The 15,662-nt window shown below is 37.2% G+C and overlaps 1 protein-coding gene across 6 annotated transcripts in view; it reads left to right on the top strand.

The window, feature by feature from the left end:
• The window catches only part of RBMS3 (RNA binding motif single stranded interacting protein 3), a 724,151-nt gene that overhangs the window by 323,460 nt on the left and 385,029 nt on the right, over positions 1 to 15,662 (top strand). For all 6 annotated transcript variants that reach the window (XM_049715938.1, XM_004279675.4, XM_004279673.4 and 3 more), the window contains exon 4: positions 518 to 609. In XM_049715938.1, coding sequence (XP_049571895.1) covers positions 518 to 609 — 92 coding nt within the window. The remainder of the gene's footprint in view (positions 1 to 517; positions 610 to 15,662) is intronic.

Here is a 15,662-nt window from a genome sequence, read left to right as displayed (position 1 = left end):
TCATTCATAACCTTCATTCGTTCATGTAGTCAACATGCATTTATTGAATGCCTACTGAATACCAGAAACTGTTGAGGTTGCTTGTACTAACTTCATGCTGGTTCTATCATGGCTTTTATTACCGTCAGTTGTTTTGAAAACTAACTTTTTTTTTTTGAAAATTAACTTTCGAGATAAACTTTTCTTTATTTTTCAGCATTTTGTGTTCCTCATTCTTGCAGCAAATCCACTGAAGAAAGAAGAACATGGTTAAATAATATATTACTCACCAAATTAGTCTAAATCAGCTTGCTGATTACATAACCAATATCAAAAGCAACCTCTAGAAAATAAGCGAGTGACTATTTTATGTTGAACGATATTGTGGTATCTTTCCTGACATGTTAAGGGCCATAGATTGAGGTCTATGGTTCAAGCAGGGTCATGAGTGCAAGTTTGACCACAAACACACATTCTATTGGTGTGACAGAGATGCAGCTATTTGTGAGTACTAACCAGGGTCTTTGTGTTTTCACAGGGTATGGTTTTGTAGATTTTGACAGTCCGGCAGCTGCACAGAAAGCGGTAGCGTCTCTCAAGGCAAATGGCGTGCAGGCACAAATGGCCAAGGTAAGAATGGTGTTTCGATTCTGATTTTTTTTTCTTTTGTGATCATATATTTTTCCACTGCCATGAGCTGAATCGAATTGGAGTTTGCAACAATTTGGATTATGTTTACTTGTTAGGGAAAATAAGAAACCCCATGATAGCCTTGGCTTGGAAGAATCTGGCTAGTTTATTTCATTAATTCTTTGTGTATATTTATTAATGTTCTCCTTTATTATAGTAACTTTATTAGTGATTTAAAGGCACTTGTGAAGTGCTCTGTTTTACCCCAGACCAGAGCGGTGTGTGTATACGCATGTGTGTATCTGGGGCTTTCACCAGTAAACAGTTTTGGAGGAGTACAGTTCTCAGTAAGATGTCTTTGATAAACTACGTATTGAAAACTCGCTCACTCTCATGCTGCGGAGAGCCAATCGCTGAATAATGGGGTGGTCTAATCTGTGCAGGGAGATAAGTTTAACACAAATGTATGTTGTCTGTATTGCTAGAATTTTACTTTGGCCTTTATAAATAGAGTTTTCTTAGATAATAATTTCCTAAATATTAATAATTTTCAATATGCTGTGATTGTTTTGTAAAACAAGTAGTTTGGAACTTTCTACCTGAAATTATAATGCATTTTTATATTCAAGAAAACAAATAAAATCATTTATAATAGTTTTGTATCCTGATTGCAGTGGTAAATACAAGAATCTACACATATGATAAAAGTGACATGCACATATATTGTGCACACAATGTCAACTTCCTGGTTTTGATATTGTACTAAAATTATGTAAGATATAACCTTTGAGGAAACTGGGTGGAGGGTACAGGGGATCTCTCTATACTATCGTCCTGTAAATCTATGATTATTTCCAAATAAAAAGTTTAAAAAATTAGTTATAGCATAGGGATGCTTGGTACATATTTGTTTTAAAATAATGGTCATTTTGGACCATTAATTATTCACATGCAACTTAAGTTTTCTGATTACTACCAGTGAATGTGTTGATCTTTGGATTCTCAAAAGTTAGGTAGAAAAGCCAATAGATCTTGAAATCCTGATCTAATGCTTTTATGCCATATTTATGTATACACTTACTCTTAACTCTTCCTACAGAGAGCTGAGTTATATTGACTAAGTTGTCAAATTTTTGGTCATTTGGATTTTATTATCATTGCTAAAATTCTCTGATGACATTTTCCAATTTCAGCATCCAATAACTAGAGGTGGTATATTTGGTTTTCTTCATCTTCAGTTGTCTTCTAGCAAGCTGATACCTCCCCTATCTGTTAACCTTTTGTTGTGGGTCACTTCCCGTAGAGATTACTTTGGTGGACTCATTGCCCTTTATGACACCTTAATTGTTTTTCAAGGTGGGATAAATTAGAATTTAAAATCTTTCAGCTGTGTACTTCTTATCATGATTGTGCCTGGAAGTTTTGAATTTGGTCATGAACTAAGATTGATGAAGTTAATCTTTGTAATTAATAAGGGAATTACATACGTGTCTTGGTTTAAAGGTTACTTGACAAGAGTCAAGTTACTTGGCCACTTAAGTAGTGGCTTCTTATGCCCAGCAAACAAGTGATAAAATTACAGTGGTTAGGTGTATGCAAAATATAAATTGGATTTCAACTGAAAGGCAGAACCTATTGACAAGAAAATGATGAAAAACATGCTCAAGAAAAACCCTTGTTATTGACATATCTTTGATCTAGTCTATGGATACACTGCCAAATTTTGGAAATTGCTAGATTGTGGCAGTTTAGAAATAATGATTACAGTCTGTATAATCTCCACTGTTTCAAATGTCCTCAGAACACACACACACACACACACACACACACACACACACACATAGTGTTATTTGTTGGATAAAAACCACTTTTATCTTGCGCAAGAGGAAAAGAAAGTTGTCTTTGATTTTATAACTACTGAGGATCCATTGTGAATATTTTCCCTCTGTTTCTGAGCATTTTGGTACACAAGGAATCTCTCTCTCTCTCTCTCTCTCTCTGTCTCTCTCTCTCTCTCTCTCTTTATTTTTCACATACACACACACACACCAGCCACTGATATCTCATCTAGACAGAAAACTATCAAAGGGAAAATATTTTAAAGAGCTTCTAAAAAATCATTAATTATAGTCAGCATCTTCCCCATGCCCACTATACACAGTATGGAGATTCCAACTGGGATGCTTAAAGGCACTTATTTTATTTCTGGAGTTGCTTACAGATCTCTACCTTATCAATTATGCTGTCTGTGGAGGAGATTCTTACTCCCTTTTTCCTCACTGATTTTGAATGTAAAGCCCAGAGCTGTAGATCTACATCTGCCTACTGGAAAACTTTCAGCAGTAAATGACTCTGTAATTGAACTACTGGAAGCAAGTAAATAGCCTCCCTTTGACAATGAAATGGAACAAGCTTGACCACCTGTATTAGTAGATTTCTCACTGCGCTATTGGATTTCATGGACTTTTCCCCTTTGTCCTGGTGATAATTGTTTATTATCATATAAACCTGCAGTCTGCAAGGTGTAGGAAACTTACACTACATTTTTTGCTGTTTAAGTATCTACTGAATTGCCACCTGCATCCTTGTTCTTATCAATATCCTACTCTGCAGTCTGTGGGGCCAGATTTTAATAACTCCAGGATTTTTGAGCAAAAATGCCACAAATAACCAAGGTTCCCAATAGCAACCTGGAGCAAACATGAAATGCTCCAAGTGAATCACTTTATTTAGCTAACTTACTCCAATGTGTGCATATGAAATATTCAACTGATTTGTCAACAAGGAGTAATTAATAACTCATCCAGTAAGTGGTAATTGATTAATAATGTATAGCCATTAACATAGACTGACATTTTCTGTGTACTTGCTGTTCTGCCAGAAAGGGTTTTTAGGGATCAAAGGTGTTTCTTTTAGGAGAGCAGATTTAAAATATTTTATTAATACATAGTGATTAAGAGCATAGGTTTGGAGGGAGATATACTTGGCCTTGAATCCTGGCTCTCATACCACCTGGCTGTGTGACCTTGTCTAACTTATTTAAATACCTCTGAAATTCTCCAATAATAATACTTAGTTTATAGGACTGCTGTGAAAATTAACTAAAAATAAACACAAAGAATTTAGTATAGTGTTTAGATTACAATTCAATACATGTTAATTATTCAATAAATATTGTTATGCATTAAATTCAAATTTGTTACTGAACTTTCTGTAAATCCTGATATATGCTTTAAGTGTTACTTTATTTAAAAAGTTTTCTGAAAAATACAATCAATAGGATCAACGAACAAACATTTTTATTGCTTGCTAAGTGCCAGGCACTGTGCTAGGTGTTGGAGAATCAACACTGAATAAAACTTCTTTCTTATTCTGGATTTTCAGCATATGATTTATCTCCTGGGATTGCTACAGCTCTGGATTAAAAATATTGGTTGTTGCTACTCTTGCCAATTTTAGGGGATTTAAAAGATAGTCATTTGCCAAGGAATATGTCTCAAGCATAAAAGGAAAAGAGCTGAGAAAAACCAACTAATGATAGCTTACCTTGTAGGTGTTTATTTTACTCATTAATAAGAAAGCTGTAGATAAGCAATGAAGGGCAAAATGTTTTGGGTGCCATCAAGGGTCAAGGCTGCTCTGTGATTCTTTATATGTGGCTTTCATCCATACATTTACATGTTCTTTTCTAAAGTGCCACTTATTATATCCACATTTAAGCCAGGAAAAAGAAAAGGGCAAAAGGCTAAAGAATCATAAGGCTGATTCTGAAGTTTTAAAAGCTTTTCCAGAATCCTAGCTCAGGAACTTATGTTTACATCTCAATGGCCAAAACTGAGTCATATGGTTTCCCCCTTAGCTGCAAGAGATTCTAGGATGATGAGCATTTTAGCTTCTTGGCCTATAGTAGAGAAAATTAAGAGTCATTTATCTCCCTGGCTCTCCAACATACACAAACCCGTTCTTCCCATTTATACATTTTGGGTGACATGCATTCATTCTTTCCTGAAGGGAGCCCACCTCAAAGCCTCACCCTGTGATCACATCTGGGGATGACATCATCTCCATCAGACCCAGACTCAGCTGCTCCTCTTGGCTTAGCAACTCATAGCTTTAAAAAACAAGTTATCTGTCTGTACTCCCACGATATAGAACAACAGAGAAACAACAGGAAGCATGAATCCAAGGGAAAACTACCACTTGGGAATAGAGAGAATGGAAAACAAACAGAAATCACTGATACTAATACATATCAAATTCTGCTGGGCAGGAGTAGAATTCTTGGTTTGTCAGTGTAGGATGTTCCTTGGTTAACCAGTTGCATCACCCATGTCTGCCATTCAGATGGGTCTTCCTTGCCCACTATCCCCCAGGGTCTCATGGTGGCCTCCCTGGAGGGCTGCATAGTTTTAGAAACTGAGTTTCTCTGGATGTAAATTTGGAGGCTCTGGAATGGCTCCACAGTCACCAATTATCACCAGCCAAGCCTTGAGTAACCTCAGGCTTAGCAGGCCTCTTTCTTATTTGCTTTCTGTCAATTCCAAGCATGAGAAAACAGAATACATCTCTTTCCCCTGCAGGGAAGGAGTCACCCCCTCCTCAGGGCCTTTAGATAAGGCTTTATCAGGTCTACAACAAAGACCAACATTCCAGTCACTAATGGTGGTTCACTCCACTGTGGTATATGTAGAAGAAATCAAAGTTAAGTGATCACCAAAGAGACCAAGTATCCAAGAGGATTTCAGACCATCGGGAATAATATAAAGACATTGTGTCAACCATTAGGATAATAAAATAATACCATGTCAACCATTGTAGCAAACCAGATTGGTACCAGAGTAAAGGAATTCTTTTTTATAAATCAGTGACCTTAATAATAGTTCTTTTGGGGAAAAAAATCATTTATTTTGAGATCAGAAGAGATCATTAAAAAATCAATAAATATAGGAAAATAAATTCTGTAAATTCAAATATGTGTATACATACAATTAATTTTTTAAAATGCATCACCTCTGTGGAGTCCTAACAGTTATATTCCAGTAGGAGAATTTTAGCTAATGAAAGAAGGACCTATTCCATAGAATATTCTAGACTTTTTTTCTGAAGTTCAACCACTAGCCTCATGATGTTGTCTATCAAAGCTACTCTTCTGAATGTAGAGGCACATACCAGGCTTCCTCAGCCAGACTCTTTCGGCCTATGACAATAATAATATTGCTTTTACTCTGGTTTTATTGCTTGGCTTTTATCATTTCCAGGTATATGAGAGTAAGAAGGCTATTTGATGTCCAGGGATCACTACATTGGTGGGGCCTGCTGGTAAACCAGCCAAACAAGGAAATTTCTCAAAGGCTTTCACGTACGAAGGAGAGAGGCATTGTTCAAGGGAAATTTTAGTAACCGTGGAAGATGTTGCTTCCTGTGACTGGGTGGAAAAGTCAATCAATACATTTTATTTATTCCTAAGTATTGCATTCTTTTTGATGTGAATGGGATTGTTTTCCTTATTTCTTTTTCAGCTATTTTATTGTTAGTGTATAGAAAAACAACTGATTTCTATATGTTGATTTTGTATCCTGCAACTTTACTGAAGTCATTTATTAGTTCAAACAGTTTTTTAGTGGAGTCTTAGGGATTTCTGTATATAACATCATATCATCTGTAAACAAAGACAGTTTTACTTGTTCCTTTCCAATTTGGATGCCTTTTCTTTTTCTTGCCTAATTGCTCTGTCTAGGACTTCCAGCACTGTGTTCAAGAATAGTGGTGAGTGTGCCCACCTGTGTCTTTTTCCTGATCTTAAAGGAAAAACTTTGAACCTTTATCATTGAGTATGATGTTAGCAGTGGGCTTGTCATATATGACCTTTATTATGTTGAAGTATGTTCCTCCTATACCTAATTTGTTTAGAGTTTGCCATGAAAGGATGTGTATTTTGTTATTATTGCTATAAACTTCTCTTAGAACTGCTTTTTTGCATCCATTGAGTTTTGGCATGCTGTGTTTCTCTTCCGGTTTTTTTCAAGATATATTTTTTTATTCTATTTTTGATTTCTTCTTTGACCCATTGATTTTTCAGGAGTATGTTGTTTAATTTCCACATATTTGTGAATTTTTCAGTTTTCCTTCAATTACTGACTTCTAGTTTCATAACACTGTAGTTGAAAAATATACTTGGTATGATTTCAGTTTTCTTAAATTTGCTTAGATTTATTTTTTTATCTGACGTATCCTAGAGAATGTTTCTTGTGTGCTCGAGAAGAATGTGTATTCTGCTGCTGTCAGATGGAATATATTTGTTCTATATATGTCTTTTGGGTCCATTTGGACTAAGGTATACTTTAATTCAGTGTTTCCTTATTGATTTTCTGTTTGGATGATCTTTTTGTTGTTGAAAGTGGGATAATATAGTCCCCTACTATTATGGTATTGTACCTATTTCTCCCTTCAGAAATTATTATTTGCTTAATATAATGTTGGTGCTTTGATGTCAATGCATATATATTCATGATTATTACATATCCTTGATGAATTGACCCCCATTTATCATTATACAATGACCTTCTTTGTCTCCTGTTACTATTTTTGACTTAAAGTTTACTTTTTCTGGCATAAGTATAGGTATTCCTGTTCTCTTGATTTCACTTACATCAAATATATTTTTCCATCCCTGCACTTTGAGAGTATGTGTGTCCTTAAAATTGAAATGAATCTCTTGTAGGCAGCAGTTAGCTAGGTCTTTTAATCCAGCCAGCCACTCTATGCCCTTTGATTAGAGAATTTAAACCATGTACATTTATGGTAATTATTGATAGGTAAGGACTTACTGTCATCTTATTAATTGTTCTAGCTGTTTTGTAGTGCCCTTGTTCCTTTCTTCTTCTCTTGTTGCCTTCCTTTGTGAATTGATGATTACCTGTAGTGGTATGTTTTGATTCCCTTTTCTTTATCTTTTGTATATCTACTGTAGGTTTTGCTTTGCTTTGAAGCTTACATAAAATATCTTATAATAGTCTACTTTATCCTGATAACAACTTAACCTCACTTGCACACAAAAACTTCTTCTCACTTCCTTTTATATTTTTGATGTCACAATTTACCTCTTTTTATATGGTGTATTCGTTAAGAAATTACTATAGATATAGATGTTTTTAATACCTTTGTTCTTTGACTTTTATACTAGAGTGAAGTGGTTAACACACCACCATATTATAGTATTATTCTAAATTTGACTATATGCTTACTTTTACCAGTGCAGTGTATATATTCATATGTTTTCATGCTACTTTCATTTCAGCTTGAAGAACCCCTTTGTGCATTTATTGAAAGACAAGTCTAGTAATGATGAACTCCCTCAGCTTTATTTTGTGAGGAAAATCTTTATCTCTCTTTCATTTCCAAAAGAGAACTTTGCCAGTATAGAGTATTCTTGACCGGCAGGTTTTTATTTCTTTTACTGCTTTGAATATATTTTCCTTCTCTCTCCTGGCCTATAAGATTCCTACTGAGAAATTTGCCGATAGCCTTATCAGGGTTACCCTGTAAATTACAAGATGCTTTTTTCTTTCTGCTTTTAAGGTTCTCTTTGTCTTTGATTTTTGACAGTTTCATTAAATGGTCTTAGAGAAGATCTTTTAAGTTAAGTTTGTTCGGTGACCTATGAGCTTCATGAACTTGAGTATCCAAATCTGTCCTCAGATTTGGGGAGGTCTCCATCATTCTTTCTTTTTTTTTTTGAATTTTATTTTATTTATTTTTTTGTACAGCAGGTTCTTATTAGTTATCCATTTTATACATATTAGTGTATATATGTCAATCCCAAACTCCCAATTCATCACACCACTACCACCCCTGCCACTTTCCCCCTTTGGTGTCCATACGTTTGTTTGTTCTCTACATCTGTGTCTCAATTCCTGCCCTGCAAACCATTTCATCTGTACCATTTTTCTAGGTTCCACATATATGTGTTAATATATGATATATGTTTTTCTTTTTCTGACTTACTTCACTCTGTATGTCAGTCTGTAGATCCATCCATGTCTCTACAAATGACTCAATTTCATTCATTTTTATGGCTGAGTAATATTCCATTATATATATGTACCACATCTTTAACCATTCGTCTGTCAGTGGGTATTTAGGTTGCTTCCATGTCCTGGCTATTGTAAATAGTGCTGCAATGAACATTGGGGTGCATGTGTCTTTTTGAATTATGGTTTTCTCTGGGTATATGCCTAGTAGTGGGATTGCTGGGTCATGTGGTAATTCTATTTTTAGTTTTTTAAGGAACCTCCATACTGTTCTCCATAGCAGCTGTATCAATTTACATTCCCACCAACAGTGCACGAAGGTTCCCTTTTCTCCACACTCTCTCCAGCATTTGTTGTTTGTAGATTTTTTTGATGATGCCCATTCTAACTGGTGTGAGGTGATACCTCATTGTAGTTTTGATTTGCATTTCTCTAATAATTAGTGATGTTGAGCAGCTTTTCATGTGCTTCTTGGCCATCTGTATTTCTTCTTTGGAGAAATGTCTGTTTAGGTCTTCTGCCCGTTTTGGGGTTGTTTGTTTTTTTAATATTGAGCTGCGTGAGCTGTTTATATATTTTGGGGATTAACCCTTTGACCGTTGATTTGCTTGCAAATATTTTCACCCATTCTGAGGGTTGTCTTTTCGTCTAGTTTGTAGTTTCCTTTGCTGTGCAAAAGCATTGAAGTTTCATTAGGTCCCATTTGTTTATTTTTGTTTTTATTTCCTTTACTCTAGGAGGTGGATCAAAAGATCTTGCTGTGATTTATGTGAAAGATTGTTCTTCCTATGTTTTCCTCTAAGGGTTTTATAGTGTCCGGTCTTACGTTTAGGTCTCTAATCCATGTTGAGTTTATTTTTGTATATGGTGTTAGGGAGTGTTCTAATTTCATTCTTTTACATGTAGCTGTTTTCCCAGCACCACTTATTGAAGAGACTGTCTTTTCTCCATTGTGTATCCTTGCCTCCTTTGTTATAGATTAGTTGACCATAGGTGTGTGGGTTTACCTCTGGGCTTTCTATCCTGTTCCATTTATCTACATTTCTGTTTTTGTGCCAGTACCATATTGTCTTGATTACTGTAGCTTTGTAGTATAGTCTGAAGTCAGATAGTCTGATTCCTCCAGCTCCTTTTTTTTCCCTCAAGATTGCTTTGGCTATTCAGGGTCTTTTGTGTCTCCACACCAATTTTAAGAGTTTTTGTCCTAGTTCTGTAAAAAATGCCATTGACAGTTTGATAGGGATTGCATTGAATATGTAGATTGCTTTGGGTAGTAGAGTCATTTTCACAATATTGATTCTTCCAATCCAGGAATATGGTATATCTCTCCATCTGTTTGTATCATCTTTAATTTCTCTCTTCAGTGTCTTATAGTTACCTGCCTACAGGTCTTTTGTCTCTCTAGGTACTTTTATTCCTAGGTATTTTATTCTTTTTGTTGCATTGGTAAAGGGGAATGTTTCCTTAATTTCTTTTTCAGATTTTTCATCATTACTGTATAGGAATGCAAGAGATTTCTGTGCATTAATTTTGTATCCTGCAACTTTACCAAATTCATTGATTAGTTCTAGTAGATTTTTGGTGGCATCTTTAGGATTCTCTATGTATAGTATCATGTCATGTGCAAACAGTGACGGTTTTACTTCTTTTCCAATTTGAATTCCTTTTATTTCTTTTTCTTCTCTGATTGCCATGGCTAGGACTTCCAAAACTATGTTGAATAATAGTGGTGAGAGTGGACATCCTTGTCTTGTTCCTGATCTTAGAAGAAATGATTTCAGTTTTTCACCATTGAGAATGATGTTTACTGTGGGTTTGTCATATATGGCATTTATTTTGTTGAGGTAGGTTCCCTCTATGCCCACTTTTTGGCGAGTTTTTATCATAAATGGGTGTTGAATTTTGTCAAAAGCTTTTTCTGCCTCTATTGAGATGATCATATGGTTTTTATTCTTCAATTAGTTAATATGGTGTATCACATTGATGGATTTGGGTATATTGAAGAATCTTTGCATCCCTGGGATAAATCCCACTTGACCATGGTGTATGATCCTTTTAATGTGTTGTTGAATTCTGTTTGCTAGTATTTTGTTGAGGATTTTTACATTTATATTCATGAGTGATATTGGTCTGTTAATTTCTGTTTTTGTAGTATCTTTGTCTGGTTTTGGTATCAGGGTGATGGTAGCCTCATAGAATGAGTTAGGGAGTGGTCCTTCCTCTGCAATTTTTTGGAAGAGTTTGAGAAAGATGGCGTTAACTCTTCTCTAAATGTTTGATAGAATTCACCTGTGAAGCCATCTGGTCCTGGACTTTTGTTTGTTGAAAGATTTTTAATCACAGTTGCAATTTCATTACTTGTGATTGGTCTGTTCATATTTTCTGTTTCTTCCTGGTTCAGTCTTGGAAGGTTATACCTTTTTAAGAATTTGTCCATTTCTTCGAGGTCGTCCATTTTATTGGCATATAGTTGCTTGTAGTAGTGTCTTAGGATGCTTTGTATTTCTGTGGTATCTGTTGTAACTTCTCCTTTTTCATTTCTAATTTTATGGATTTGAGTCCTCTCCCTCTTTTTCTTGATGAGTCTGGCTAATGGTTTATCAATTTTGTTTATCTTCTCGAAGAACCAGCTTTTAGTTTTATTGATCTTTGCTATTGTTTTCTTTGTTTCTATTTCATTTATTTCTGCTCTGATCTTTATGATTTCCTTCCTTGTACTAACTTTGTGTTTTGTTTGTTCTTCTTTCTCTAGTTCCTTTAGGTGTAAGGTTAGATGGTTTATTTGAGATGTTTGTTGTTTCTTGAGGTAGGATTGTATTGCTCTAAACTTCCCTCTTAGAACTGCTTTTGCTGCATCCCATAGGTTTTGGATCATCGTATTTTCATTGTCACTTGTCTCTAGGTATTTTTTGATTTCCTCTTTGATTTCTTCAGTGATCTCTTTGTTATTTTGTAATGTATTGTTTAGCCTCCATGTGTTTTTTTTTTTTTTTTACTTTTTTTCCCCTGTAATGGATTTCTAATCTCATAGCATTGTGGTCAGAAAAGATGCTTGATATGATTTCAGTTTTCTTAAATTTACTAAGGCTTGATTTGTGACCCAAGATGTGATCTATCCTGGAGAATGTTCCATGCGCTCTTGAGAAGAAAGTATAATATGCTGTTTTTGGATGGAATGTCCTATAACTATCAATTAAATCTATGTGGTCTATTGTGTCATTTAAAGCTTGTGTTTCTTTATTAATTTTCTGTCTGGGTGATCTGTCCACTGGTGTAAGTGAGGTGTTAAAGTCCCTCACTATTATTGTGTTACTGTCGATTTCCTCTTTTATAGCTGTTAGCAGTTGCCTTATGAATTGAGGTGCTCCTATGTTGGGTGCATAAATATTTATACTTGTTATATCTTCTTCTCGGATTGATCCCTTGATCATTATTTAGTGGCCTTCCTTGTCTCTTGTAACATTTTTTTTTTTTGCGTTACACGGGCCTCTCACTGTTGTGGCCTCTTCCGTTGCGGGGCACAGGCTCCGGATGCGCAGGCTCAGCGGCCATGGCTCACGGGCCCAGCCGCTCTGCGGCATGTGGGATCTTCCCAGACCAGGGCACGAACCCGTGTCCCCTGCATCAGCAGGCGGACTCTCAACCACTGCGCCACCAGGGATGTCCTCTTGTAACATTCTTTATTTTAAATTCTATTTTATCTGATATGAGTATTGCTACTCCAGCTTTCTTGTGATTTCCATTTGCATGGAATATCTTTTTCCATCCCCTCACTTTCAGTCTGTATGTATCCGTAGGTCTGAAGTGGGTCTCTTGTAGACAGCATATGTATGGGTCTTGGTTTTGTATCCATTCAGCGAGCCTGTGTCTTTTGGTTGGATCATTTAATCCATTCACATTTAAGTTGATTATCGATATGTATGTTCCTATGACCATTTTCTTAATTGTTTTGGGTTTGTTTTTGTAGGTCCTTTTCTTCTCTTGTGTTTCCCACTTAGAGAAGTTCCTTTAGCATTTGTTGTAGAACTGGTTTGTGGGTGCTGAATTCTCTTAGCTTTTGCTTGTCTGTAAAGCTTTTGATGTCTGCATCGAATGAATGAGATCCTTGCCAGGTAGAGTAATCTTGGTTGTAGGTTTTTGCCTTTCATCACTTTAAATATATCATGCCACTCCCTTCTGGCTTGTAGAGTTTCTTCTGAGAAATCAGCTGTTAACCTTATGGGAGTTCCCTTGTATGGTATTTGTCGTTTCTCCCTTGCTGCTTTCAGTAATTTTTCTTTTTCTTTAATTTTTACCAATTTGATTACTTTGTGTCTCAGCATGTTTCTCCTTTGGTTTATCCTGTATGGGACTCTCTGCACTTCCTGGACTTGGGTGGCTATTTCCTTTATCATGTTAGGGAAGTTTTCGACTATAATCTCTTCAAATATTTTCTCAGGTCCTTTCTCTCCCTCTTCTCCTTCTGGGACCCCTGTAATGCAGATGTTGGAGTGTTTAATGTTGTCCCAGAGGTATCTTAGGCTGTCTTCCTTTCTTTTCATTCTTTTTTCTTTATTCTGTTCCACAGCAATGAATTCCATCATTCTGTCTTCCAGGTCACTTATCTGTTCTTCTGCCTCTGTGATTCTGCTACTGATTCCTTCTAGTGTATTTTTCATTTCAGTTATTGTATTGTTCATCTCTGTTTATTTGTTCTTTCATTCTTCTAGTTCTTTATTAAACATTCCTTGCATCTTATCGATTTTTGCCTCCATTGTATTTCTGAGGTCCTGGATCATCTTCACTATCATTATTCTGAATTCTTTTTCTGGAAGGTTACCTATCTCCACTTCATTTAGTTGTTTTTCTGGGGTTTTATTGTGTTCCTTCATCTGTTACATAGACCTCTGCCTTTTCATCTTGTCTATCTTTCTGTGAATGTGGTTTTTGTGCCACAGGCTGCAGGATTGTAGTTGTTTTTGCTTTTGCTGTCTGCCCTCTGGTGGATGAGGCTTTCTAAGAGGCTTGAGAAAGTTTCCTGATGGGAGGGACTGGTGGTGGGTAGAGCTGGCTGTTGCTCTGGTGGGGAGAGCTCAGTAAAACTATAATCCACTTGTCTGCTGATGGGTGGGGCTGGGTTTCCTCCCTGTTGGTTGTTTGGCCTGAGGCTACCCAACATTGGAGCCTACCTGGGTTTTTTGGTGGGGCTAATGGCGGACTCTGGGAGGGCTCACGCCAAGGAGTACTTCCCGGAGCTTCTGCTACCAGTGTCCTTGTCCTCATGGTGAGGCATAGCCACCCCCCACCTCTGCAGGAGACCCTCCAACACTAGCAGGTAGGTCCGGTTCAGTCTCCTATGGGGTCACTGCTCCTTTCCCTGGGTCCTGATGCACACAGTACTTTGAGTGTGCCCTCCAAGAGTGGAGTCTCTGTTTCCCCCAGTCCTGTCTAAGTCCTGCAATCAAATCCCGCCAGCCTTCAAAGTCTGATTCTCTAGGAATTCCTCCTCCTGTTGTTGGACCCCCAGGTTGGGAAGCCTGACGTGGGGCTCAGAACCTTCACTCCAGTGGGTGGGCTTCTGTGGTATAAGTGTTCTCCATTTTGTGAGTCACCCACCCAGCAGTTATAGGGCTTGATTGTATTGTCATTGCACCCCTCCTACCATCTCATTGTGGCTTCTCCTTCATCTTTGTATGTGGGGTATCTTTTTTGGTGAGTTCCAGTGTCTTCCTATTGATGATTGTTCAGCAGTTAGTTGTGATTCTGGTGCTCTCGCAGGGAGTGAGAGCACATCCTTCTGCTCCGCCATCTTGAACCAATCTCTCCATCATTATTTCTTTGAATAAGCTTTCTGCCTCCTTCTCCCTCTCTTCTCCTTCTGGAACTTCAATAACTTGCAGATTGTTTTTCTTGATGGTAATCCATTGTTCACTTATTCCATCTTTACTTTTTAGTCTTTTTTCTTTCTTCTCCTGGATAATTTCACAAGTCTTATGTAATTCACAGTTCAATTTCACAGATTCTTTCTTCTGCTTGACGCATTCTGCTGCTGGTAGTCTGTCTCTGCTGCATTTCATTTAATTTATTGTATTCTTCAACTCCAGAATTTCTGTTTGGTTCTTTTTAAGTGGTTTCTATATCTTTGTTTTCTCATTTTGTTCATGTATTATTTTCCAGATTTCACTTAATTGTCTTTCTGTGTTTTCTTTTGGATCATTGATCTTTAAAAGAGCTATTTTGAATTTTTTATTGGGTAGATTGCAGATGTACATATTGTTGGGATTGGAGATTATTGTGACCCTTTAGTGACGTCATGTTTCCTGGATTTCTCATGTTCCTTGATGTTGTCTACTGCTGTCTTTGCATTTGAAGTGGCAGTCACCTCCTCTAGTCTTTACTGTCTGATTATGGGAGAGAAGTACATTCCCTCAGCCCTGCTAGGGATTCTGAGGCTTTTTGGACTTTCTGTGGATATACCTGCCCATGCTTCTTGCTCCCTCTTTTGGCAGAGCTCTCAAGCTTGTTGCCTTCTTTTGATCCTACAGCACACTACCTGGGTGCTGACATCCTCTCTTTTGCTTTCTCCAGTGTGAGGCTAAAGCTCGAGTCTGTGGTGTCTTCCTGGCCTGCAGGTTCAGGTTTACTTTCCATGTGTGCTCACTAGCCAATTTCCAAAACTCACTCTTATCACCACCAGGAGTGCACAGTGTGGGGGTGGGGGTGGCTGAGATACTCAGAGTTATGGGCCAGGCAGGGTGTCCCTAGTGCCTTGCAAGTGGACTTTCGATGGAGTTCACAGTGCCGTTGGTAGGATCCTCATCCCTTTTAACACCCTTTGAAATTCCTATCTGCCACTCTCCCAGCCTCTTTCACACCCCAGTCATGCAGCTCAATAATCTGGATGTGACAAGGAGAAATGTAGTGTCCCCCACAGCTGGGGAAGCTGGGCATTCACACGCATGCTCATCCTCCTTCTTGGGTGAAATCGCAGGGCAAGATGGTCTCTCTTGGCACTAAACTGTGCCACCTTGGGGGAAGGCTGGC

The sequence above is a fragment of the Orcinus orca genome, chromosome 10, assembly GCF_937001465.1.
Source record: "Orcinus orca chromosome 10, mOrcOrc1.1, whole genome shotgun sequence".
NCBI classification, from domain to species: domain Eukaryota; kingdom Metazoa; phylum Chordata; class Mammalia; order Artiodactyla; family Delphinidae; genus Orcinus; species Orcinus orca.
The sequence above is the reverse complement of the archived record's forward strand: the minus strand, read 5'-3'. Positions and strand labels throughout refer to the sequence as shown.